At 52.7% G+C, this 26825-nt stretch overlaps 2 protein-coding genes across 7 annotated transcripts in view; one reads left to right on the forward strand and one right to left on the reverse strand.

Annotated features, from left to right (window-relative positions):
• The window catches only part of NOS2 (nitric oxide synthase 2), a 122155-nt gene extending 106288 nt beyond the window's left edge, over positions 1-15867 (forward strand). Inside the window, exons 29-30 of one of the 2 annotated variants that reach the window (XR_010937623.1) lie at positions 5175-5330; positions 14340-15867. Coding sequence is in view for 1 of the 2 variants with exons in the window: in XM_067716643.1 (XP_067572744.1) it covers positions 5175-5189 (15 nt within the window). In the remaining variant the exon portion in view is untranslated. Of the gene's footprint in view, positions 1-5174; positions 5428-14339 lie in introns of those variants that run through there. The other variant, XM_067716643.1, reaches the window with a different exon arrangement.
• LGALS9 (galectin 9) lies at positions 787-18735 on the reverse strand. 5 transcript variants are annotated; one of them, XM_067716645.1, is made up of 11 exons: positions 18596-18734; positions 12214-12305; positions 9343-9544; positions 8429-8539; positions 6865-6960; positions 5221-5256; positions 4620-4670; positions 3928-3969; positions 3371-3459; positions 3111-3273; positions 787-1255 (listed from the first exon to the last, which is right to left on the reverse strand). In XM_067716645.1, exons 1-11 carry the CDS (start codon positions 18632-18634, stop codon positions 1109-1111), a joined length of 1068 nt encoding a protein of 355 aa, XP_067572746.1. In that variant the 5' UTR covers positions 18635-18734; the 3' UTR covers positions 787-1108. The 5 variants fall into 5 exon arrangements, with proteins under 5 accessions (XP_067572746.1, XP_067572745.1, XP_067572748.1 ...); XM_067716644.1 differs by having other exon boundaries at positions 3928-3972; XM_067716647.1 differs by lacking the exon at positions 6865-6960.
• Positions 18736-26825: the final 8090 nt, after the last annotated feature.

Genomic DNA, 26825 nt, shown 5'->3' on the forward strand with positions numbered 1-26825 from the left:
GGCTGGGGCTGGGACTCTGTCTCACTGGCTCCCCGGCCCGCTTCTCCCCTCCACCACTCCTGCTCGGCTCCGGTAGTGGGGGAGAAAGGGGCATGCGACCTCAGCGTCCCAGCGACGCATCTGCACGACAGTCCCCTAGACCAGTGCCTCTCCCACTCCAGCGTGCAGCAGACCACCTGGGATCTTGTCACGTCGCAGGCGTTGAGGAGGTCCGAGGCAGGGCCGGGGATTCACGGCCCCAGGTGCTGCTGGTACTGCTGGTCTGAGGATGCTCTGAGCCCCACCCTGGTTCCCGAGGACAGGATTCTTGGAGCTAGCAGGATGCGTTGGCATCGTGGGGACACAGAGCCGTCCCCATGCCCTGGCTCAGTGACTGGCAGAACCCCGCACGCTGACTCTCTTTCTCCCACGCACACCCTGACCCCTGACACCGGGGGACCCACAGCAGAAGCACACAAACAGGCCTCTCTTCCGAGTCGGCTTCTCGGGAGCCCAGCCCAGCCCTTGGCCCATCTCAGAAGCATGGGGCCATTTCCTGGGTTCACCTCCATCACCAAGCTTCCTGCGTCAGCGATGCCTGTCCAAGAGGCCTGAGCTTTCGCCCACACCCTTGTGGGGTTTGTGGAGGACCCGCTGGGAGCAGGCCTGGAGGTCAGGAACCACCCGCTGATCCAAGTGAGCCCGTGCTCTCTTCCCCCTCTTCCCTCAGCCTGGACCTCCCCGATTCCAGAGACTCCAGAAGGTCTCCAAACTCAGTTACCAAACCATGGCCATCCCAGGCACACATGCCGACAAGCATTGTTCTTTCTTTATTCGAAGGACACTGGGAAAGGGGAGAGCCCCCTGCTGAGAAGGCTCCTGTCCGTTGGTGGGGACCAGTGGGGTGTCATCAGGGTAGCTTTCCGGGAGGAGGAGAGGTTAAAGATTGGAGGAAGGGGAGGGGCCGAGGATACAGCCTCCTGCGTGAGTGACAGCTAACGGCGTCGGACGAGGTGGACCTGGCCAGAAGCAGAGCCAGCCAAGGACGTGGTCTCTCCAGCAAAGCTCAGGATCCGGGGCAGGTGGGGGTGAGGAGCAGAGCCAGACAGCAGCCCAGGGCAGGGCTGGCCTATGTCTGCACGTGGGTCAGCTGGATGTCGCCCCCCACCTCCAGGCTGTTGATGGCGGGCAGGTTCTTCAGGCGGTGGTAGTATTCACACAGGTGCTGGCCGTCCACGGCCAACTTGAGGCAGGCGCCTTCACACATGATCCGCACCTGGACGAGAGGCCCCGGCATCTGTACCCCGCCTGGACTGTCCTCAAAGCCAAAGGCGGCCTCACGTCTGCCTCCCTCCTTCCCACCTTCCCCAGACGTTAGTTAAGCAAGACCCACACCTCCATTCGAGCCACGCCGAAGGATTTGCTCTTCCCCGAACACGCCTCGTGCTCTCCTTCCCTGTGCTTCTACATATCCTCTTCCTCCCCCCAGAATACCCGTCCCCTGGGCTCCCCGCTCTGCACACCTCGTCCACGTGGATCACTGCTACTCCCCCTCCAGGACTCGCCCTCCTGCAGCCAGCCTTCCCGGCCTTTCCCCAACTCCTGAGCCCCTCCTAGCTGAGTCAGGCGCCGCCCTCAGGCTGTGTCCCACACCCCTATCCTTACCCTCTGGCTGGACCCTGAGCCTCTAGGGACACAAATGCTGGCCTGTGTCGTCCATGCCCCTAGGACCCGGCACACAGGAGTGCTGGGCGTCTGCACTCCTGCTGCGGCAGCCTCCTAACTTGTCTTTCCACCCCGACATTCTCCCAGAGGCGGTGGCAGCACAGCTGTTAAAATACCATCGTCCCCATCACATAGCTAACAGCAGCAGCAGAGTCACTGCGCACCGGGCACTGTCCTAAGCGTGTCACAGACTCGATTTCATTTCCTTCTTCCATCTCTGTGAGATCAATGTTACTAGCAGTCCCATATTTTAGATAAGGGAACGGAGGCACAGAGCTGTTACGACACTTGCTCAAGGTCACACAGCTATCAAAGTATATTGCTCTCTGGCTTGAAACACATCAACACCCTGGGCTAAAATTCACAATCCATGACCCACAAGGCCCTACATCGGTCATTTTCAACCCTGGGTGAGGAGTATTAGGGCATATTTAAAAATACGGGTGTCCAGGCTCACCCTCTCGTGGGCCTGGGGTGGGACCAGGCATTGCTTTTTCTTTTTCAAGCTCTCAGGTGATTTGAGTACGTAGTCAGGGCCGAGAACCCAGTTCTGTGTCGTCCGGGCCGCCAGCAGTGCCACCCGCCACCTCCCCATCCTCGCTCTCCCAGAAGCCCTGGGGCCTCCTGCTTCCTAGACAGGCCACGACCATGACCCTCTGCCTCGGCGATAATATCAGCTCCCTCTGCTGCCCCTTAGATTTTTTGCAAGATGGGCTCCTCCTACCACTGAGGTCCCGCCTGCGCTGGGGCCTCCTCCAAGGTCTGCCCCCACCTAAGGAAGCATGGCCCCTGCCCAGGGCTCACTTATTTCTTATTCTACTTTGCCCTCCACGTAGTACCCGTTGCTATTCTGCAGCGATCTGTCCGTACATTTGTTTCCTTGTTCCTCCACGACCTTGATTGTAAACTCCATGGGGGCAGGACCTGGACTGTTTCCTCACTGCCCCCCAGTACCTGGGGTACTTGGGGCTCATAGTGGGCCTGGATGAAATAGCTGATAAATGACTGTTGAATGAATGAGTGAGTGAGTGAGTGAGTGAATGGATGACACCTAATTCATGAATGGATGACACCTAATTCATGAATGAGTGAGTGAGTGAATGGATGACACCTCATTCTTGAGTTCGATTTGGCATTGATTGGCTGTGTGACCTTAGCAAGTAACCTGCTCATGTGAGTTAATCTCATCTGTAACAGCAGGTGGTACCTGCCACCTGCCTTATGTGGGACAGTGACAGTAAAATGATAGTAGCAGTAATTTGGGGAACACTTTCCCCTCTTCTGGGCCCCATCCTCACCCCAGAGGCGTCAGCTCCTGTCTCGATCAAGGTGCCCCCAGATGACCTCCACCCGCTACTCCACTGCCCCTCGAGAGCCCCTCCCAGCTCGGGGCTGCAGCATCTCACCGAGAAGCTCTGGCCTCGGAAGAAGGGCATCTGTCGGGGCAGGCTTCGCTCCTCAGACCCCCAGCAGCTGTTGATTTGCGTGTTGCGGACCACGGCATTCTCGTCGAAGCGGGGGTTCAGGTGGAAGGCGATGTCTCTCCCGGAACACAGGTTGATGTAGAACCTGGGGATGGGCCGCTCCCATGGACTCTCTGCCCCGAGCCGGGGGAATGGCCCGAAAGACCTTGGGGTGTCTCTTCTCCCCAGGAACCCTGGCTTACCTCTGAGCACTGGGCAGGACGGTACCCGACACCATGATGCTCTTGGAGGGGTACAGCCCACCGGGGATAGAGGTGAAGAAAGGTATCGGCTGTGGGGAGGAGGGGGCAGGTCAGATGGCAGCGGCCAAGAGCAGCCGCCGCTGCAAGAGAAACTTCATGACAACTTCTGTGCGTTTGGACTGTCAGTCGACAACTTAACTGTGCCTGTATCTTCAAGAAAGAACTCCACGGTATCTTTACTTGGCTCAGTAAATGGCAAAGGAAAACTTTCCAGCATTCCTCAAATTAACGGGCATTTACTATCATGAAAAGAGCTTTGGTTGGACACAAAGGATGCTTGGGCTGAGAAGGGAAGACCGTGTAATATGCTCATGGTGAAGGGACGATTTGCAAGGTGAAAGCCCCTTTCCTAAGTCTTCTAAGTTACCTGGAAGTTTCCAGAACTTCAGTTTACTAAGGGACTGCTTTTCATTTTGTAAGCTGCCCTCCCCTCTTCCCCTACCCCAACCCTGCACAACACAAACCAGAACTCCACCCCTCCCAGAGAAACCACTTACATAGGTTGGGTTGGGATATGCCATGGGTGGGATCATGGGATTCTGCTGAAAAGAGATCGGGAAATTCAGTACGGGAGTGTGCGCACACGTGCACGCACACACACACACACACACACGCCCTTGCACGTTCTAGAGGCGATGCTCCAATGGGAGACTGAGGTCGTGAGGCTTCAGGCGTTGGATTCTCCCAGTCACCTTCCTTCCCATGTCAGCCTTGGCGGGACTCCTGCTGTGTTCCTGGATCCCATCATGGTCACCTGCCCCTCAGCCCCTCCAAGGGCAGCCCCACTGACTCCAGGCCCCCCATATGCTTTGCACTGGCACAGGAGGAGGAGAAGCAGCCTAAACCAGTGATCAGCAGTGACATCCTGGGGGCTTGTCCTCAGGATGGAGGGTCTCATATCCAGATACGGGGACCACTGCACTCCCCTCTCAGGGACAGAAGGACCCGTTTTCCTGTTGGTCCCTAGGGTCCTATTTCTTGGGTCGTTGGGTAAATCCAGCCTGATCCAGAATCTCTACTGTCCCAAGGAGAGTTTTACGTGCGTTTCTCCTAAGCAGAGGGCCCAGCCCCAAATGTCCCCATCTTCCTTGCTAAACTGCTTTCTTCCTGACTCTGGGCCTAGAGAATTCACTCCTTGGGAAAGGGGCACGTGGTGGGGCTGTGAGCTGACCAGAGCGTTCAGACTTACAGGGAACATCTGTCCAGGGGTGCTCTGCACGGTGTGGATGACGGTCTGAGTCTGGAAGAAAGAAGCCCCATTATAACCGGCTCTCACCGGTGTGAAGACTGCCACCTGCCACCAGAGGGCACCACCTAACACACTCCTCTTAGGTGAGGTCATCTTGAGCTTGTAACCAGCCCCATCAGCCTGACCAGACGCCCCAAAAGTGGCAGGTAGAGGTGTTTCTTCTCTGGAGAAGAAACATGGCCTGCATTTGTGGCCTGTGGCCTGCATCTTTCTCAGGGCAATCTCTCTAGCACAGCCTCGCTTTGCAGAAGGAAGAAGTGAACGTGGGGCCTTGGTGTCCTGTGGCTGCCCACAGAGTGGCAGGGCCTTGAGCAAACCAGCAGCCACTGGGGCTCCTTCCCGATTCATCAGGGCCAGCCACCCCTCCCCACACCCCGAACTCCCTCCCACCATCACCCCAGCCGGGCAGATGGCCCAAGGGTCTGGCCTTGGCGGCCCTTCCCTCCTATGGGAGAGGCTCCACGCTTGACTCCGCCTCCTCCTTTTAACCCACAGGAAAAGCCGAAGTGAAGAGATTCCGTAGAGAGAGCAAGACACTTACGATGGGAGCCGAGCCGGCCGACCACATCCTTGGAGGCTGAAGGGGATGAGAAACCACAGTGGTGGTTAACACTGGCGCCACACGAGAGTAACACGGCGGCAGAAGCTGTGGTAAGAAATGCCTCCCCACACGCGGCCTCCCTCCTGAGCCTTCTGGGCGCCCAGATTCTCACCCAGCGTCCCAGGTACACTGTGGTTATGCAGGGTGGGTGGGGAGGGGAAACATTCCCATTGGCTCCTTCAGAAGGAGAGGAGGGTGTGTCTGATGCAGACCATTTAGCTCCCCGAGGCCAAGCCATTACTCCCGGTCCCACGTTTCACCCATAAGGTGAAAACTTACATTGGCTGAAGGCCTGCTGTGTGCCAGGCTCTGGCTTCAAGACTTTACAACGAGGGAGGCATCCTTGCCTCCTGTTTCGCTGGTGAGGCAACTAGTCTCAGAAAGCTTAGGCAACTTGCCCGAGCTCACCCAGGTAACAAGAGAGAAAATCCAGATGGTACCCAGTTCTGCTGATTGTATCCACCACACCCTGTCCTCCCCAGGCCAGGGCCAAAGTCGGGCTGCCCTGCAAAGGCTGCCTGCGGCCCCACCAGTCCTGCGTCCGCACGGCAGAAGGCAGGTGCCCCAGCTGCGCCGTGCTGGGCCCGGGGAGGCTGGGTAGAGAGACGGCCTTCCTCCCAGTCCCCGCTGCTCAAGTGGCCAAAGAAAGGGCCAGGCCTGCTCCCCTTCCTGTCCGGGCCCCAGGCTTCACCCGGCAGACTGTTCCTCTCGCAAACCTATTCCACATTCACTAACCGAGTCCCTACTGCATGCCGGGCACTGTGCAAAATGCTAGGGATACACAAATGAACCAGCTACAATCCCGGCCCACAAAGGGCCTGGTGGGTGTAGGGAAGGAGGGAGGAGAGTGGTGAGGAGACACACATAGACACAATGAGAGCAGGACGTGGCGACTGGAATAGCACAGAGATATCCAAAGTCTGTGGTGACTCAGGAGGGCATCCAGAGATCTGCTCCGGGGACGGTGCTCCAGAGGAGTGACACTTAAGGAGAGCTGTGAAGGGCCATTTGGGAGAGGCTGGATGTGGGTGGCAAAGGGTGCTTTCAGCACTGGGACAGCATGTGCAGAAAGCACGGTGGCCTGAGAGAGCCCCAAGTGAGCAGTGGAGGCTGCGTGAGCTTCCTGGGTGAGCGATGAAGCCGGGAGGGAGGCTGGGGCAAGATTGGGGAGGATTCTGCAGGTCCTGCTATCTGGACTTTATCTAGAGGGACTTGGGGCCTTTAAGACTTTAAAGCAAGGGGAGGACGTGATCAGATTTGTGCATAGGAAGGTCACTGTGGTGGGTGAGTGGGGCGTGGGGAACCAGGCCGTGGTCAGAGTGTTGAGGGGGCAGATGGCCTGGACCAAGGCAGTGGCTTTGGGAAGAGAGGTACTGGTGCCCTGGAGAGATAAGGAGAGACAGGAAGAGCCAAGGACAGCTCCCAGGTCCCCAGCTCTGGGCCCGGGGCTGTGGATGGAGGCAGGGAACCTTTGGGCATGACAGGCCCTGGAGACCCTGGCTGGCGTGCTGGCTGGACCAGCGTCTCGAGTGCTCTGTCCTTCCTGCTGACAGCTCAGCCTCCCCAGGCCTCCACTGAACTCACTTTCGGTTTGCGCACCTTGGGCTTGTGTGGGAAACAGGCAGCCTGGGAGAACTGCACCGTGGAGAAGGCGGGCGGGATGAGAGCTGCGCCGGTGTTCTGTTAAAACATAAAGGTGCCATGGGCTGAAGAGAAGCACTAACGGAAGAGGGGAAAAGCAGGGGCCACAGGTAAGAGGGAGACAGACAGGCAAGCAGGCGGAGTGAGGGTGTCCAGGATGGGCAGAGGGAAGGTTAGGCTCCAGGGAGTGACGGCAGGCTGGCTGTCTCTCTCTCCACCTCCGTCTCTCTCTCCTCTCTCCCCAACCCCACAGGGGGAGTTAGGGAGGGAAGGAATATGAGAGATGACGACCAAAGAGAAAGGGCCTCATATCTGTCAGGGGCCTGCTGTGTGCCTTCCCATCTCAGGGAACACACTCAAATACCAAAGTGGTGCTGACAGCTCCCAACCAGCGGCCTGGGGCCCTGCAGAATGTGGGCCCAGCATTCCCCAATCGTTCCAGTTTTCACAAAAAAACAGAAATCCAGATGACCATGTGCTATCGCCTGACCTTTTTTTTTTTTTTTCTAAACTGCGGTGAAATGCACATAAAATTGACCATCTTAACTATTTTTAAGTGTACAGTTCAGTGACATTAAGTCGACTCCTATAGCTGGGCAACCATCACCGCCATCCAGCTCCAGAACTTTTTCACCTTGCAAAACTTCTGCTGAGAGACCTCGCTGGTGGTGCAGTGGTTGAGAATCCGCCTGCCAATGCAGGGGACAGGGGTTTGAGCCCTGGTCCGGGAAGATCCCACATGCCGCGGAGCAACCAAGCCCATGCGCCACAACTACTGAGCCTGCGCTCTAGAGCCCATGTGCCACAACTACTGAAGCCCACGTTCCACAACTACTGAAGCCCGCGCGCCTAGAGCCCCGCTCAATGCAATTAGAGAAGGCCCACGTGCAGCAACAAAGACCCAACGCAGCCATAAATAAGTAAATAAATTAATTAATTAAAACAAAACAAAACAAAAAGCTTCTGCTGACCTTTTAGATGCTGGTAACACATTCAAAAATTTTAAAGGACAGAGAGGGTCAAATAGACCCAAGTGTGGCCCACGCAGGCTGTTCTGTGACCTCTGATGTGTATCGCCTCATTGAACTCACACAAGGACCTATGGGGTGGCAGAGACCCTGCTCCTTCCACAGGTGAGGAAACTGAGGCTGGGAGAGGCGAAGTCACTTGTCTAAGATCCCCCAGCCCATGAGAATGGCAGAGCTTGTGATTTGAGCTGGATTCAGTTTGATTCCCAAGCTTCGGGTCTTTCTAGAACCACACAGCCTCCTAACGAGGGTGGGAATGACAGAGATGAGTGGCCTAGGAGCCCGGGAGACTGAAGCAGGTGTCCCAGACAGAGACAGCGACACAAGAAGGACAGGACGGGGGAGCCACAGGTGTGTCCCCAGAGCCACCTGGAAAGGAGACTGGCTGGCACTTTGGGGCCCACGCAGCAGGGCCTGGGCACAGTGGACCGGGCCCTGCACCCAGCTCCTGGGGGCGGGTGCCGGGTGGACAGTCTGACCTGAAAGCTGATGTAGGACAGCTGCACGGCGCCCGTGACGCAGATGGTGTTGACGCGGTGGAAGGGCACGCGGTGTGCGTACTGCATGAAGAGGTTCTTGTTCACCATCACCTGCCGAGATGAGTGCATGTTCCAGGAGGGGGTCCCTGGCCAGGTGGGAACTCACGCAAGCTTCTGGGACCCCTGCTTCTAGAAGTTTAGACCTGTGTCTAGTTTTCACATCCATCCCCTGTAGGTCGGGGGCATCAGCCTTCAGAGCTGCGCCAGTTACAGGAACATGCTTGTGACCCAAACACAATCCCTACGTGGCTCTGGTTGTTGGCTTTTTAGTTCTTATGGTTGTTTGTTTATTGCAGTAGGTTTGTCTTTCTAATCTTAGGTCACCTGGGGTGTTACTGAAATATGCATACAAATGTTCCTGGGGAGCAGAGGTGACGTCAGGTTGCATGTTGAGGGGTTGGGAACATCCATGTTCACACAGAGAGGCATAGACACAGATGTACTCACCCCTTCTCCCGTCTCCCCAAGCCCAGAGACACTGCGCTGCTTGCAAAAGCAGTTTGCAATGCCCTGCAAAACTAAGCCATTAATAACACCTGGATAAAGGCTGCAACAATGTAACAAAAACAAATGTTACCAGGGACCTGGAGTGGAAGAAGGGCAGAGGAACGGAAATAATTTGGACTTTAAAGACCCAGGAGGCCAAAAAGCACCATGGTGACCTATCTAGTGCTTATTTCCTCAGTAAAAGAAGCAACAGGTGCATATGTAGATGCAGGTGAAGGTGCCTAAGGAGACTGCATCCTTACAAGCAACAAAGGTGTTTCTCACGTGACTATTTAAACGCTATTCACTGCGCCTGATAAGGCTGGGGGACAGGCAGCTGAAGGGAAGAGAGGAGAGTTCCTGCTCACCTTGAACTCTGAGCTCTGTACCAGGAAGCAGAGCTCAAAGGGACACCCCCTCTGGAAGGGCATTTGCATCTTCCTTTCCTCAGCCCCCCAGCTTCCTTTCTGCTTCGTGTTGCAGACCACATATCCGCCTTCTTCAAACCGAGGGTTGAAGTGCAAGGCAATGTCATTGTCATTGTGGCCGGTCTGAAAGTTCACAGCAAACCTAGGCCAAGGGAAATCAGACAGTGCTCTCGGTATCCTGGTTTACTGCCAAGGGTGGGAAGAGGAGGGTCTCACGCCTTTGACTGACATCTATCTGGGATCCTGTCTACAACCTGCGTGGCTGGTTTGTACCCATCCTTAGTCGTTGCCATCTTTTTTGCTCACCTGATTTGCACTTAGTATGTTTTTGTGCAGTTACCACATTTTGCCCTTACAGTGTGATTTTCTAAAAATAAGTAGAAAATGGGTAAAGAAATTTATCCGAGTTGGAAGTCGAGAAATGTGCCTAGGAGTGAGAACCTTTTGCACCAAGCGATCGCTCATTGGAGGCCAGCCCACGTTTGCTCAGTTGAGAGAGAAGAGGACAGATGGGAAGAGCACGTGCCATTGATGGGACGCCTACAGAGACGGTGCCTAAAGGGGAGGCATAGAATAAACACTAGCTCTCCGGGCGTGGGGACCTCAGTGTGCGCGTCTGTCCCCCTGTAGATGTTAGCGTGTGTCCACCTGACCTGAGTGAGGTCAGCAGGCCCGGACCCAGACCCCAGCTCTTCACTGTTTGTCATTTGCAATGAACCTGTACCTCGCTACCCTCAAGCTGCCGCACCCTGGAAAGGGGGTGACTGCCTTCTTTCGAGGATGATTAACAAGGCGGCCAGGGGAAATCCCCAAGCAAGCAACTCTTTGTTCCCATCTCTCCTCGGAGGAAGCCCCTCACCATGCCAGCTTCCTTTGGGTACAGCCTTGACTCTAAGGTGAGGACTGAAACAAAAGAATCTTCCGAGGGACCTGGCTCACAAAGTGGGCGCGATAAATGTTTGTTCTGCCTCTTCCCAGACGGAGCTCACTCGTGTCCCCAAACCAAGCTCCAGTCTGAGGTTCTGAGGGTCTCCAGCGAGGAGCCTGTCTCTAACCGCCTTCCCTGAACTCAGCCCCAGTGTGGTTCGCAGCCTGCCTCTCGGGGTCACTTTGGTCTCCCCAACAGACACACAGCAGTCAGAGAGCACGCCTCGCTCCCATGTCATGCCCCACAGAGCCAGGCGCTGCCCTACACCCAAGGGGGCCCTCGATGGACAGAGCCCCTACCTGCATAGCCCCTCCACTTTTTTTTTTTTTGGCCGCACAGCTTGCAGCATCTTAGTTCCCCAACCAGGGATCAAGCCTGTGCCCCCTGCAATGGAAATGTGGAGTTCTGACCACTGGACCGCCAGGGAAGTCCCCAGAGCCCGTTCTCTTTGTCGGTTACGGGGGTTGTGTCCTGGATGCCGTCCTCAACACCGGAGCACTCTGTGAACCCTCAGCCAGCGGGGCCTGCGGGAAACTGGCCTGGCCCTGAGCCCAACCGCCCTCCCTCTGGGAATACCAAAGGGAAAGGAAGCCAGGTGACTCTGGAATGAGAAAATCTAAGTCCCTATTCCTCTTAAAGTGGAGAATAGCGTTTCTGAAATATCTCTGGGTGTAGTTTTCTCTTTGCGGTCCTCCAGCTTCATTCCTGTGTTCCTTTGAAAATTCCTGCCCCAGGGAAGGGAGAGAGCAAAAGCTCCCATCAGAAGGGGGACCCTCGGAGGTAGGGAGAGATTCTATTAGCCAGGGTGGGAGTAGAAAGCCCTCCTGCGTTGGGAGAAAGGGTAGGCAGAGGAAGGGGGAGAGAGAAAGCAATGGAAGTTCAGAGTCGAGGTCTGGGACTCCCATGCTGGCAGAGTTTTGGGGGATCTGGGTGCCTCACTTCCCTCCGAGTCCCCTGGGGGCACTCAGGGCTCTCAAAGTCCCATGGTCAGTGTGGCCATGTCCACCTGGAGGGGAAACAATGGCAGAGGAAGTCATCTAGAATCTAGATGCAGGGGTAGGGCTGGGCCTGGGAGGGGCCTGAAAGGATCCAGGAGGTCCCCAGGCCCCACACAAAGTGATGAGAGGAAAAGTAGGGGCAGAAGCCAGCTGGGATTGGGACAGAGAGGCTTCTGAGAGAGGGCCACGTGTCCAGAGGGGCCTCCGTGGGCACTGTGGACCTCAGGGTGCAGCCCACGTGGACCCCACCAAAACTGGGCACGGGTCCCAGGCCCCCGAGCCACCCGGACCTCAGCAGAGGTCAGCCAGGGCTGCGTGAGCATCCGAGGACCCTCCTGCCTCTGAGAATATGTGCAAGCTCTTCGCTTGGGAAGCCCCCTTGGGAGCTAGGAGGAGCGCTGGAAACAGTGCTAAGATATTTATTTTTTGAATTGACTTAGCATTTTCCAGAAAAGAGCTTGAAACTGAAAGAGACCAAATTACAACTTTGATGGCAAGTTTAACTATTTCCACGTCAGACCAAGTGAGGGTTCCGAAGTAGATGAGGGCAGCTATAGGAAATGAAGGAAGGTGATGTTTTTGCAACTCTGGGTCATAGCATACAATGCTTAGTCCTAGAACTTCTGCCTCTGGGCTGGGCTGCTTCCCTCCTTAGACTGGGAGCTCTCATTGGCCCCTCCCCCATCTTTGGGGAGTCTGGTTAATGGTGCCCTGGGCGCTACTGGCAGATGGCAGGAGTGCCGTGCATTGTTGGCAGGGGCCGGGCCCCGCTCATCCCCTGAGCCAGATGCGGGCAGCTCGGAGGATGCTGGGTGGACCAACCTGAGCTGAGAGCGCCCTGGTTCGCTCAGGGGCAAGGCTGCGAGAAACAACAATTCCAGGTACCTGTTTCCGTTGGAATATATAACGGTCCCATTGATGGTGATCTGAAGTCCGTCCTGGAGACCCCCTTGGATTACCCCAGTGAAGGGGACGACCTGCGGGAGGAGACAGTGGTCAGCGGGCCGGCCTGCTTCTCTCCATCCCCTTCAGCACTTGCTGGGGGCTGGCCTGGGTGTCGGGCCCTGGGCTAAGGGCCAGGTGCAGCTGTGAGCAGGACAGACTGAGGCTCTGGTCCACGGACCTTCCAGGCCTGCAGCGAGGAAGTTACAGACGTTCTGAGGTTGTGAGAAGGAGATCCCTCCGGCTCTGAGAGGATGTGACAGGGACAGCGTGACAGCTGCTAAGAGGAAGAAGTGGCACGTGCACAGCCCTGAGATGGGAGGGAACCAGGGGAGTGAGGAGGGGGCTGCTGGACCCCAGGCCAGGTTCCTAGCAAAGTCCCCTGACTGGGGACTCAGGGGGCCCAAGGGACCAAAGAGACCCACCAACCTGTTCTCGAGGATAGACCTTCTGCTCACCTGAACAGGCCAAGAAGAAGGCATCCTCCCCTCTCCTGCCCATCCCACCCCGAGAACAGTGGTGACTGTGACCTTTGCCCTCCACCGCCTCAGAAAGTGCCTCTTCCCGGGTGCTCTCTGCAACCACGGGGCAGCCCCCTCTTCTATTCCTGCTCCTGGGCTCCCATTTCTTCCCCCAGGCCCTTGGCATCCTCCAAAATCCTAATGTGACATCTCCACCCCTCCTGGGCCCCATGACTTTGTCACGTTCTCTTTCCTGAGCCTCTATAAAGGATCCACGGTTACTGTGAGGGCTGCCTCATTTTAGAACCAGGCATACTCCAGATTTAAACCCTAATTTAGCTCCTTGTTAACTTAGCGGCCTTGGGAAGTTTATTTAACTTCTCTTTGCCTCAATTTCCTCATCTGTGAAATAGAGGTAAATCCCACCTTCTGAGTGAGATGGATGATTGAGTGACAAAAAGTCTGTGGAAGAGACTGGTACATAGTAGGTTATCTCTCTACTGCCCCTCTGCTTCCTTCCACCTTGGTCTCTCTAATCAAAATTCCTAAATTGCTTATGTCTCAACTTTCAAAGCTTCCTTCCTGAATGCCTTTTATCTAATGTGGTTCTACAAACTGCCTTAAACACAGTTCTATCTCCTAGTCAATTTTCACATTTTTCAAGTTGTTCAAGTCTTTTCTACCTTCTCCTTCAAGTGAATTCCTTACAAAAATTAAATGTGTGGGAAGAGATATGGGGACATATGTATAACTGATTCACTTTGTTATAAAGCAGAAACTAACACACCATTGTAAGGTAATTATACTCCAATAAAGATGTTAAAAAAAATTAAATGTGTACAGGAGCCAGGCAGGTGATGTATATAGGTGAGCTGGCCAGGTAGGGACAATAGGGAGTGGTAGGGACTGAGGCAAAGTAGACATCATCTTCCTTATCTAAAGAGGCAGTGTCCACTCAGCTGTAACCAGTGATTACCATCCAGGTCCAGTGTTGGCAGAGCTTCCAAGTCTTTAGGAGACCAAAATCTGGAATTTTTTTCTGTAAAACTTTCTAATTTCTGGGGGAAAAATCCTTTAAAAAGGATTGTAGAAGAATTCCTTTGTTATAGAGACATATAATGACATATTTGCAATGAAATGATATATCTAGATTTGCTTCAGAATAATCCAGAAGTGGAAAGGGAAGTAGGGTTGGGTAGAGATGAAGCAAGATAGGTCATGAGTTGAAACTGAATGACGGGTATGTGTTGTTTATGATACTATTCTCTCTAAATTTGCTTTAGCAACGAGTTAAAATAAACACTGTGCAGGCAAACAAAAAACACCCACCAGCCCAGTTCAGTCCTAGCCTATGTCCTTGAGTTGTACAACCACTCAGGATCCAGAGAAACCCCTCCTAACTCATGTGCACAGCTCGCCCTGGGAGATAACCTGTAACACCAGGATCCCATTCAGACAGACTCTGCTCTCCATGGACCTTTGGGAAAGGTGTTTCTTGTGGCACCTCAGGTTAGATCGGAACTCTGCCCTTAAATACTTTGGTGACCTTAAGCAAATCATGGCTTCTCTACATCTCTGAGTTCTTTCTGTTGTCTCTGTCCATGCCAGTGATTTTGAAGAAGTAGAATCAGCCTGACACAGTTACAGACCAGCATGCCGTACTTCCTGGAAAAAGCATCCCCTCATTTGTTTGTTGAAGCCTGAAGTTCTCTTAAAGAGCCTTTCACACCATCGTGACAGACAGGGCTTAAAATGCATACTCCTGGCAAGTATGGGCCCTTCCCTTAAGCATATTCACACTAAGGTATAAAGAACTGAAAGCAGAGTGTGTTGGGATGGGGTCATCAGAGCACAGAAGGAGGCAGAAGGGAGGAAGCCATGTGTGGATAATGGGGGCGGGCAGTACAGGTTAATCTTAAGGAAGGATTTCCCCCAAGAAAAGCTTTGTGAGATTTTATTGTCTTAAATGGTGACCTCAAATTCTGAAACACAAGATTGCTTCAAACCGAGTATAATCCTAAAGGCAAGATTATTCACTGCCACGTTACAATTGCACAACATCGGAGAGTCCAAAAGTCCACCAAGAAGCAAATGGTGAAATTAATTACGGGATTTCCATACAGTGGCTTCTGTGGAGGCCGAACACGAAGAGAAGAGGAAGAAGGGGACTCTTTGAGAACTGATACAGAACGATGCCACGTGTATTATTTAAAAAATGGGTTGGGGAGGCTATATACATATATTTACTTACCATGAATAAAACATTTCTGGAAGGATTCAAAGAAACTGCTAACATTGGTTGACTCCAAGGAGGGTATGGTAGACTAAATGATTACTGCCCTCCCCTCTGTCCCACCAAAAATGTCTACATTCTAATCCCTGGAAGTTGTGAATATGTTGCTCTACACGGCAAAAGGGATTTTGCATACGTAATTAGGTTGAGGATCTTGAGATGTAGAGGTTATCCTGGATTATCCAGGTGGGCCCAGTGTAGTCACAGGGTCCTCAAAGAGGGAGGCAGAAGAGGAGAATTGGTAGTAGGAGATGTGACAACAGAAGCAAGAAGCTGCTGGCTTTAAAGGAGGAGGAAGGGGCCACAAGCCAACACAAGCAGGCAGCCTCTGGAAGCTGGAAAAGGCAAGGAAACATTCTCGGACTTCCGTGGTGGCACAGTGGCTAAGAATCCGCCTGCCAATGCAGGGGACACGGGTTCGAGCCCTGGTCCGGGAAGATCCCACATGCTGCGGAGCAACTAAGCCCGTGCGCTGCAACTACTGAGCCCACATGCCACAACTACTAAAGCCTGCGTGCTCTAGGGCCTGTGCTCCACAACAAGAGAAACCACCGCAGAGAGAAGCCCGTGCGCCGAGAAGCCTATGCACTGCAACGAAAAGTAGCCCCCGGCTCACAGCAACTAGAGAAAGCCCACGCGCAGCAACAAAGACCCAATGCAGCCAAAAAAATTAAAAATTAAAAATAAAATGGAACAACCACTTAAAAAGAAAAAAAAAAGATGAAAACATTTGAGATTCAACAGTTGCAGAAAAAAAAATAAAAAGGAAACATTCTCCCCTGAAGCCTCCAAAAGGAAATAGCCTTGCTGACACTTGGATTTTAGAGTTCTGACCTCCAGAACCGTAAGAGAATAAACTTGTATTGTTTTAAGCCTGGCTGGCCAAGGACCCCTCCGTGCGTGTATGTGTGTGTGTGTGCGTGTATGTGTGCGTGTGTGCGTGTATGCGTGTGTGTGCGTGTATGTGTGTGCGCGTGTATGTGTGTGTGTGCGTGTATGTGTGTGTGTGTGCGTGTGACCTCAGCAGGAAACAGCAGCACATGCTTTTGCTTTGTATGACTTAGGAGGATGGATTTTTATGCTGGATTTATGGTCCCACAGCTTGGGCTCGCCTTCCAGCTCCCTGTGCTGGCAGCTCTGATGTTGAACAAATCACTTGACCTGCCTGCACCCCAATTCCCTCTCCGGAACAGTGAGACAATAGCATTGCCAGCCTGGCAGTGTGCTTCAGAGGATTAGGTGAAAGGCTGAGTGGAAAGCCCTTGGCTGGAAGGCCTTGACGATAGCAGCTGTCTGCATGAGGATGACTTAATCTTTCTGCTGGGTCAGAACTTGCTCTCAGCTCTAGGCTGTGCCTGGAGGCTGAGGATTTTTTCCTCCTCTTCCTATCCGGTCCGGAAAGCAGAGTCAGGCCCTACAGGCCAGAGGATGGGCAGCCCCCTTCTGGAGGCCCAGTGTCACAGAGGCCACCCAACCACAGCTGGCACAGGGGGCTCACCCAGAGGGGGCAGCTTTTAGCCAAAGGGACTGCCGCCCTTCTGGTGGCCAGCCTTCCCCGTCTGTGTTATCTTGTTATCCTCACAACAACCCTGGTCATTATTAGTGCCACGTTTACAGATGAGGAGACAGGCACAGGAAGGTTGCATAACTTGCCCAAAGCCACACATGCTTTTAACCCACGCTTCTAACCACCACACGGTCTGCTTCTCACGATGAAGCCCAGAACATCCTCGCTCCTGGCTCACCGAGTGTTCCCCTGGACCAAACAGCTGAGTCCTGTCCTGACTGTGACACCAGCTGCCCTCCTGGCCCTCTGGGGGCTGGGCCAGATGAGGCCGGCAGGGCGTGGGCGAGGAATGGGGGGGGGCTCCAGAGGCAGGTCCTGGAGGCGTGCCCTCCTCAGCAGACAGGCAGGGCAGAGGACCTTCCCACTGCATTTTGGAGGAAGTGAGGTCCCAGGTACTCAGGTCAATGGCTGGCCTGGGAGAGGGTGGCTACGTGGGCTGGACGGTGCTCCGGGTGCCTGTGAGGCCTGCACCCAGCCACTTTCTGGCCTGGACTTCCAAGGCCCTGTTTTGACTCTGCTGCCATAGAAGGAGTTTCCTTCTGATTTGAAATCTTTGGCTTTTGAATCCAAGGGTTAGAAAGTAAAAACACGTCACCTGAATAATAAAACGCCAGGGCCTGGAAGGGACTGCGGGTCGCCCATCTGATGGAGCAAGAGGCCCAGGTGACACGTTCTGACCCCGAGGCCATGGTGGAAGCACCCACCGGGTGGCCCAGCTTCCTCCAGCCCCACCCTGGGAGCCCTCACGAGATGGACGGAGTGGCACTTGGACACTGCCCAGAGCAAACAGGCCACGCCGGGGCCCCTGCAGAGGCGGGCTGGGCCTGTTTGCCCCCCAGCAGCTCCCCAGCACCTATTTCCGCCCACCCCCGCTCCCCACGAAGGGCTCCGTCAGCCCACCTGCCGGCCTCTTGGGAAGCAGAGGCCGGGAGAGGCTCCTACTGCAGGGTCCGGCCCAGGACACAGTGACCACAGAATCCTCCTGGGCCTGGGCTGCCTCCTGCGGGCCCACGTCCTCCCGCAGTGCTCTCTCTGGGGCACCTCCTTCCTCTGGGGCGGGGGGCGGGGGGGAATCAAGACACCTCCCTCCTCGGCCACTTACCATCTGAGGACATTTGACAAATGGCCGCCACCTCTCTGAGCCTCAGTTTTCCATGGATGACATGGGGATGATGAGGGTTTACAAAGGCCGCCTGCTACAGGGGCTGCCCAGAGAAAGCAAAAAGGCAGAGAAGGCAGCCCTTTGCACCCCACAGTGCTGGGGCAGCCCCGCTCCCCCCCCTAACTCCAGAGATGGTTCTTCTCAGACACCCTTGACCTGCCCTGCCTTGTTCACTCACCCCTCAGGGAGCAGACACCTCCTTGGGAGGGCTTCCCTGCTGCCCCCAGACTCGTAACAATTCTAAACACTTCCAGAGCACCCACAGTGGGCCAGACACCATTCAAGCTCTCTCGACGTGCTGCCTCACTTAATCCTTACCTCAGCCCTGGGCAGTGACTTAAGGATTATCCCCATTATACAGATGCAGAAACGGAGGCTCAGAGAGGTAAAGTAACTTGCTTGAGGTCACCCAGCTAGTAAATGGCTGACCCCAGAGAGGGCATCTTCAAAGTAAATGCCCTTCACTGCCGTGCTGGGTTGTTAATCTCCCCAGAAGCCCTGTTTACTTCTCCCTTCATGCAAAAAAAGCCATCACTTTTCCAGTTGTTACTTAGGCCCTTCTTTCCCCCACTGAGCACCTAGAAGAGGAGAGGCACCCGGAGAGAGCTCAGTAAGCGTTTGTCAGACGCACAAATCCCGGTGATGCTCACCGCCTCCAGCCCTGAACGGCACCAGGGAGATGGGTGCAGAGCAGAAGTTGTGTCAGGGTTGCCCCAGCTGGCATTTCCGCCCTTGTGGTGTTCTCTTTGGGATGCCACCCACTTCCACCTGCAAGAGCTGCTTCCTCAGAGCCCCACAGCTGTTTCCCCCTGGCTGAGGCTACCCACAGCCCCGGAACTCACTGGGCTCAGGTAGGGAGGCTGGGCGCCGCCGAAGGCCATCTCTCCACCGTCTCCGTGGCCGCTGCCACTTTACGCACTGACAGGGCAGTCCTCTGCACTGGGAAGGACTTAACAAAGAAATAGAAACTAAAGCAATTTGGCGGTTATTCAATGGGGAGGAGCCAGGAGCAAGAGGAAGTGAGTTTAGAGAAAGGGAGAAAGGTAGGTTGCCAAGGGAGGAGAGTGGAGGATGATACTTGGGAGAGGGAAGTGGGTGATCCTCATCCCGTGCCCTTTCCCTCCACTCTCCTCCTGCGCTCCACCCGTGACCGAATAGTTCACAGGGGTTCGTGTAGGCTCAGAGATCCTGACCACATTCACACTGCAGCGAGCTACCAGACGACACTATCCGTGAGCGTGTGGCTGTGTCATGTGTCCAGACGACAACGGTGCTGCCTGTGCACGGGTTGGTGGTGGAGCTGGGAAAGCCTGGTTATACCCATTTTCCAGACAGAGAAACTGAGGCTCAGAGAGTCTTAAGGGTCATGCCCAAGGTCACACAGCTCACTAGTGGTATCCTGAGCCATATGAGGCTACTTAGGTTCTCAAAAAGGTATTCTTCCCCTTTAAGATACTATTCCTCATATAAAAACATAATCACGTAGGGACTTCCCTCGTGGTCCAGTGGTTAGGACTCTGCTCTTCCACTGCAGGGGGCATGGGGTCGATCCCTGGTCAGGGAACTAGATCCTGCATGCATGCCACAACTAAGAGTTTGCATGCTGCAACTAAAAGATCCTGTGTACCGCAACTAAGAAACAGTGCAGCAAATAAATAAATCTTTAAAAAATAATCATAATCATGTAGAAAGAAATGTTTTGCAAATAGAAAACCTCGTAACGGGGTTACCTTATCCTTGTGTATAATGATGCCCTGGGAGCTTCTGATCCCTCCTGTCTATGAAGTTCTCCCTTCTCTTCTCTCCCTTGATTCTGAGCTTTAGAATGGGGAGTGGAGAAGTCTTGGACATAACAGAACATTCCAAGTGACATGGAGGTGGGGGCAATATATTGAATAAACTGTCTTTAATTGGCTCCAGCACCTTATTAAAGGAAATGATTGACTGAAACAGAGATTCAGGAACAGCTGGGTCGGGGGGCGGGGCAGGGAGGAAAGACATAGTGACAATATACTTAGCTGAAGTCAAGCAGGTTCTCACCATGTGCTGGAGACAGGGCCCCGCAGTCAAGCCTGGATGATCAGCTAAGGGTCCTACAGGCACCGTGTGGGTAGCAGGTGCCCCGGGGCCGTGCACGTGTCTGCACCTCTCTCCCTTCTTGTGCTTTCCTGAGTGCCCCAGAATTTGCAAAGACTGACTTCTTTGAGATGTTCCCATAGACTGAGGCCACATGCCTCCTCCGTCTACCCTCCATCCCCACTAGATGCCTGAAATTTGACCGGATTTAAGGGACAGATGGCACAGTTAGAGCAGAAAGGAGGAAAAGAAGGGGAAATTCTTTGCAATCCTCTTTGACACCAGGGACATGGGACCGTTTCCTCATTAACTGGAATAGGGAGCAACTGGAACTCTCATTCATTGCAGGTGGGAGTGTAAACTACTACAGCGTTGGAAACAGTGGATCGTACATAGTAAAGTCAAACGTCTATCCCTCCCGTGTCCCAGCTTTTCTGCTCCTAGATATTTACCCAAGAGATGTGAGAATATGTGCACGTGTGCACAGCAGCTTTACCCATCATAACCCCGCACTGGAAAAAACACAAATGTTCACCAGCAGGAGAAAGGCAAAACGAATGGTGATATGCCTACAATGGACCAGACCTCGGCGATACAAAGGGACCACAGATACAGGCAAGGTCATCAGTGAGCCTCACATCTGAGCAGAGCCAGACACAAGTGAGCACAGGCTGGGAGCATTCTGATTACATAAAATCCAATGACGGGGGCTTCCCTGGTGGCGCAGTGGTTGGGAGTCCGTCTGCCGATGCAGTGGACACGGGTTCGTGCCCCGGTCCGGGAAGATCCCACATGCCGCAGAGCGGCTGGGCCCGCGAGCCATGGCCGCTGAGCCTGCGCGTCCGGAGCCCGTGCTCCGCGACAGGAGAGGCCACAGCAGTGAGAGGCCCGCGTACCGCAAAAAAAAAAAAAAAAAAAAAAAAAGAAGCAGAAGGGCGTGTGCAGCCACAGCATTGGCTCCAGCTGGGGAAAGGCCTGTGGGGCTCCCATGAAAGGTAAAGGCCCACATGGGTGCCCACAGGTGTTCCCAAACAGCATCACTACGCCGGCTGAGACGACACCGCAAAACAGCATGGAGGTTCCTTCAAAAACTAAACATAGAATTACCGTATGATCCAGCAATTCCACTTCTGGGTATATATCCTAAAGAACTGAAAGCAGGGACTTGAAGAGATATTTGTACACCCGTGGTCATGGTATTATTTACAATAGCCAAGAGATAGAAGCAACCCAAGTGTCCATCGACACATGACTAGTGGTCATAGACAGTATGTGGTTTCTACACACAATGCAATATTATTGAGCCTTAAGGAGGAAAGGAATTCTGACACAGGTTACAACATGGATGTTGAGGAAGGAAGAAATTTTCCTCTACCCTTCTAGGTTCTTCTGGCTGGTCTAAGAATTCAATTGCCATGAGACAGACTAACAGGAGAAAAATCTAACAAGAGTTTAACAACACGTGTACATGGGAGAGACCCAGGAGAGCTAACTCACCATAATGGTCAAAGCCCTCACCTTAAATACCACCTTCAGCTAAAGACAGAAGAGGGTGTTGAGGGTAATTGTTTGGCAAATGAATGCTTGCTGGGCATAGAGTGGACTCTGATCTCTAGGCCCTGCCGGGTGTCCCTCACCACACCTAGTCCATGTTCTCCTGCAAATATCACCGGTCATGGCTCTTTTCCTGGAACAGGCCCTTTCTCTACAAACTTTGCGGCAGCTGAGGGGTGGTAACAAAAACTTCGCATCTTATGTTTCTTAAAAAGAATCAGCCTCAATGAATCCTCATGCCAAAGTGAAACATTTGGGGCGGCAAATGTTGTTCCTCAGCGCTCTCTAAGCTTCAGTGTTTCCTCACCTGTGAGAGGCGGCTGATAAGAGAACTTATTTTACGTGGTTGTTGTGAGCATTGAATGAGCTAAGCCTTGTAAGCCACTTAGCCCATGCCTGGCACACAATGAGCGCTCCACAGACTCCATCTGTGTCCTCGCGTATCTGGCCTGTATGTGGTGAGGCCCTGAGAGAAGTCAGAGAGGAGGTGGCCCTTGTGCGGGGGTGTGAAGGGTCGGTGGTATCCCTTCCATGGGTGGCAGGGGTAAGGAATAGAAGAACTTGCAGCCCCATGGAAGGCAGCGCACTCAACGTCACCGTTTGGTCACACTCCGTCCTTGGGGAAGCCACGTGAGTAAACATTTAGCACCAGACGTGCAAAGGATCAGTGTCGTATCAGCGGATTAACCAAACACACAGCTGCTTTTGCCTTCAGTGTTTGTGTGACTAGCCTGGGACCGGCCTTACTTCCCGATTTCCTTTAAACAAATTATATGCATTTATTTAAAAAGCAAACTTTAACTTATGATCATAAATGAAAACCATTACCACTTCCATAAATAAAAACTACTGGTGGCCGAAATGGGTGACGGGGGTCATGTGAATTTGGTGGGGGACACCATATTCAAAACGTAGCAGTTGACAAATACCCCAAACATCACCAAATCCAGGAAAATAATATTTTTATTAATTAATATCCTGGCACCATAATACTTTCTGACTTTTGGGCCGCATACTCTCATACTCTTTGCTTCTTCATGCGATGAAGATTTGACATGTTTTCTACAGCGAATGTAGAAAGATCATTCTGTCTTTCCAATGACCTGCTCTCCTCCACTTTGGGTCCCAGGCAACGCGGGACAAATTCCTTTGTGACAGACCTCAGGCCCTGCCTCTTTGTACTGGACCCAGGTGAGTGGGCACAATAGGAAAGAGTGTTCCAGAAGCCACTTCTAAGCTGGGACAGCTGGGAAAAACTGGATTATTCATGGAATAATTTTATTTGCACCTTTGTAGACATTAGATTCTAGTGCTGTTAACTGTCTTTGAGGTTTTGTCATATACCTGTAAACTGGACTGGGTCCTGAATTCTTCCAATTTCTTCAAACATCTGGCTATGACTCAACAAATTAACATTCCCAGTGGTCTTCCACCATCTGATTTGGAATCACTAAGAGCAAAGACTGCCCTTAAATCTCCTAGGAAGGGACTGTACCAGGTCCTCCCAACTATGCTGATAGCAGTCAAGCCCCAGGGACTCGAACCTTGGATACGCCTCTCACAGCAGAAGAAGACCCACCTAACACCTGGTCCTGTACAAGGGCTGGAGACCTCCAAATCAAACTGATGAGGAAGAGAAGTCGCTGACATTCAGGAAGACAGCTTCTGCCCGAGATGATCGATCAAGACTTCATACTTAACTAAACATGAAACCCTTTCTCCTTCTTTTCCTCTTCTTTCCTCTGGCATTGACCTGGAAAGATAATGCCCTCATCTGTATCCCCCAAGCCACTGCTAAGGAAGGTAATCTTGCAACTGAATTTATCACCAAAGTTTCCAATCCATCTATAACTATCTAGATCGGATTTGCCTTCACTAAGAGCTTGTCTACGTGCAGTAAAGCCCATCTACTGACACCGGGTTGTGGTGAAAGAAAGTGTTTGCTGCAGGCCACCAAGCAAGGAGACCAGGCAGCTGGTGCTTAGAAAACCCGAACTCCCCAGTGGCTTTCAGGGAAAGGATTTTAAAGACAGGATAAGGGAGAGGGTTGCAGGGCGTGTGATCAGCTCACGGACATCTTCTGATTGGCTGGTGGCGAGGTAATCGGGAGTCAACACCATCAACCTTCTGATTCCAACCAGTCTGGCGTCTACGTGCTTGTGGGCAGCATGCAGTGAACTTCTTCCACCTCGTGCAGGTTTCAATATCTGCAAAACAGCTCAAAGGATGTGGCTCAGAATATTATCTATAGCCCTTGAGGAGGAATTAAAGGTCCTTGACTGTGTTTAATGGCTAAACTATTATTATTTTGTCTTGCTTGACTGTTTTCCTTTGTTTCTGCCTTTTCTCATTTCTCTGATTAAATTTATTCCTTGGAACTTGGGGAAGGCCTAGGAGGCTAAAGTTTTGCTACAGACATGGGGTGGTTGCAGCTGTCCCCAGAAGCCCCCATAGGGTCCTCTTCAGTTACGAATGTCGTGAGAATTAAGCAAAAATGTCACGACCTCTAGATACCACACCAACGGTCAACAAAGCTGTGGGGACTATAGATCGGAAGCCGAGAGTGACGATAATGTCTTAAATTCTGATTTCATCTCTTGGTTAGGCTGAGTTTGCTCAAAAGTGGTGAATAGTTAAAGAGAAAACTACAGGCTCAAAATGGCATCACTTTTGCCAAAGCCCATGATACCAAACCTAGATGTAATACCTGACCTACCTGTAATTTTGACCTTCCCCAGGAACGTAGTCTTAATCAGCCAGTCTGGAATCTTCTGGTCAGTACCCAGGAGGTAATCTGTCTCCTGGGGCCTCTCCATCCCGGGAGGAGGAAGCAGTCTGCATGAGTGACCCTTGCCCTGCTCCCAAAAGAAGGTGACTGGGCGTGAAACAGTCTTTTCTTAGCTTTTGTTACTAGCTCCCTTGCCCTACACTCCTTCTGCCTATAAAAACCTTCCTTTTATTTATTTATTTATTTTAACAACCCATCGGTTTCTTTCTATTTACAACAGAGGAGGCTGCCTGATTCATGAATCATTGAATAAAGCCAATTAGATCTTCAATTGTACTCAGTGGAATTTCGGTTTTCTGACAGCTGTCATTTTCAACTTGGCAGCTCACAGTTCCTTGTCTCCCTTCTTCTCCATAAACCAGCCTGTAGCACCTGCCAGCACTTGCTAGGATACCCCAGGGAAGTCCTCTCTCTGGTGTCCAACTCTGGAACCATCTACTCCTGCAGAGGCCATGCACCTGCTTGAATGGAGTAGCATTTAAAGACGCGGTATCAGGGCACAGAGATAAATAGGAGATTTCAGATATGAAACAGTGGGCTGAAGACACAGCCATTGTTTGCCAAATGCTCCTTCCCCCTCCTGCTTTCGAGTCAGCGTGGAAGCTTCGATGAGCGATGAGCAGGAGGACAGAGGGACTCCCACCAGGCTCTCAGGTTGCCCTGGTTAATCTTCCACTCCCCCCGCCCCTTCACTCAGGCCCTGAGTAAACAGATTTCCATTGCCTCTGGTTAGCACTTCCTCAAAAGATAAAAATGGCCTATCAAGAAAGGAAAAAAGTCCTGCAGCCAGATGTCATATCAAAAATCATTAGGGAGGGCTTCCCTGGTGGCACAGTGGTTGAGAGTCCACCCGCCGATGCAGGGGACACGGGTTCGTGCCCTGGTCCGGGAAGATCCCACATGCTGCGGAGCGGCTGGGCCCGTGAGCCATGGCCGCTGAACCTGCACGTCTGGAGCCTGTGCTCCGCAATGAGAGAGGCCACAACAGTGAGAGGCCTGCGTACCACCAAAAAAAAAAAAAAAAAAAAAAATCATTAGGGAAAATATCCTGAATGTCACAGTTATAAACAAGCCTCCCCACCCCATGTCCCCATAACTGGGGAACCTGGAGGTCACAAAACCACGGACACAGAAGCAGAAAGCACAGACTACAGTGAAAAGGTAATGATTCACCTTAGTTCATCCTACTGCAGCTTAAGGGAAAACGTACAAATCTTGGCAAACGCTACGTCTGTCCACAGTAACCCCTAGACATTTTAAGTCCCACAAAATGGTTAGATTCAGCAATACTTTCTTCTCATCTGAGTTCAATTTGCCAAATCCAGCCTTCATGCGCGTGGAGGAATGTGTCCTGTGAGAATGGAATCAAAGCGCGATTTGCATGTCCAGTGTTGATGATTACATTTCCTAGTTCCCACCCCTGTTCATTCATTTCTAGAGCAAACACACCGTGAAGGTGTGCAGCCAGGCAATGCTTACCAACTCACTAGCCTCTGCCACGCAGATGATCCTGGCACGGGGGCACAGACCGCCACTGACCCTCACAGCTGAACAATACAGCTCCGTCTGGGGTGGGGACATGCCCCTCTTCCTCATGTTTGCGCCCTCTGGCCAGTTTCTTCTCCACCTGCCTGGGTGGTGATGACCGCTTCCCTGGCCTGAGTTTCACCTCCTACCTGGCAAGTGAGAAATGCAGCAGACACGCCCAGATAAGCCACTCCTTCCCTGTGAGATATTCTAAATCTTGCAGGTGGAAACCTTTAACAAATTTGAAAGGTAAATTGATAACAAGCCTTTTCCATCTTTGACCGGTGGAAACTTTGGAAACCTGCCATTCCGGCTCTACCTGGGGGCAGCTTCTCATGGCAGTGTCACCTGAGCTGGCTGCACCTCCCGCTGAAACTGTTCAGGACTCTGTGGGGCCCTCCTGGGTACAAAAGCCCCTCTGTGACTCCTGTTTCTTTCTTTCTTTCTTTTTTTTTAATTTTTTTATTTTCTAAACAACCACTTGATTTTATTTACATCATAAAAACTGATCCCATTTCTTGTTGATAAAAAAAGACTTTAGTCTCCTAGGCTTTCCCTTGGTTCCAAAGAGCAGACTCAACAGTTACTAAGTAGGGAAGTGAGGGAATGCAGAAACAAAGGAAAAGCAATCAAAAAACAATAGTTCATGGAATTCCCTGGCAACCCAACGGTTAGGACTCTGCACTTCCACTGCAGGGGCAGGGGTTTGATCCCTAGTCTGGGAACTAAGATCCTGCAAGCTGCGTGGCACGGACAAAAGAAACAAGAGTTCTGTGAGGGGAGCCACTGACTGAAACCACCCACACTGGTCAGGCACCACCGTAACCATCTGCATGAGTTATCTTGAGACAGGAAGTCCTGACCAAGAATGCAGAACTAACAAGCCACCACCAACGGGAAGAATTCGGGCAATGGCAAAAGGAGAGAACAGACACCAGTCCGTATACCCTACCAACCTCCCAGAATCCTCCTCGCTGGAATCCATCTTGGCTGAGCCATGCACTCGCCACCAGGAAGGACCCTGAGTCAGAAGGATTGGCCAGAGACAACCCGGAAACGAATCCCATCACCGTAAAACCCGGAACTGCGAGCCACGTGGCAGAGCAGTCCTCCTGGCTTCCCTGACC

This window comes from Pseudorca crassidens, chromosome 19, assembly GCF_039906515.1.
Source record: "Pseudorca crassidens isolate mPseCra1 chromosome 19, mPseCra1.hap1, whole genome shotgun sequence".
Taxonomy (NCBI): Eukaryota; Metazoa; Chordata; class Mammalia; order Artiodactyla; family Delphinidae; genus Pseudorca; species Pseudorca crassidens.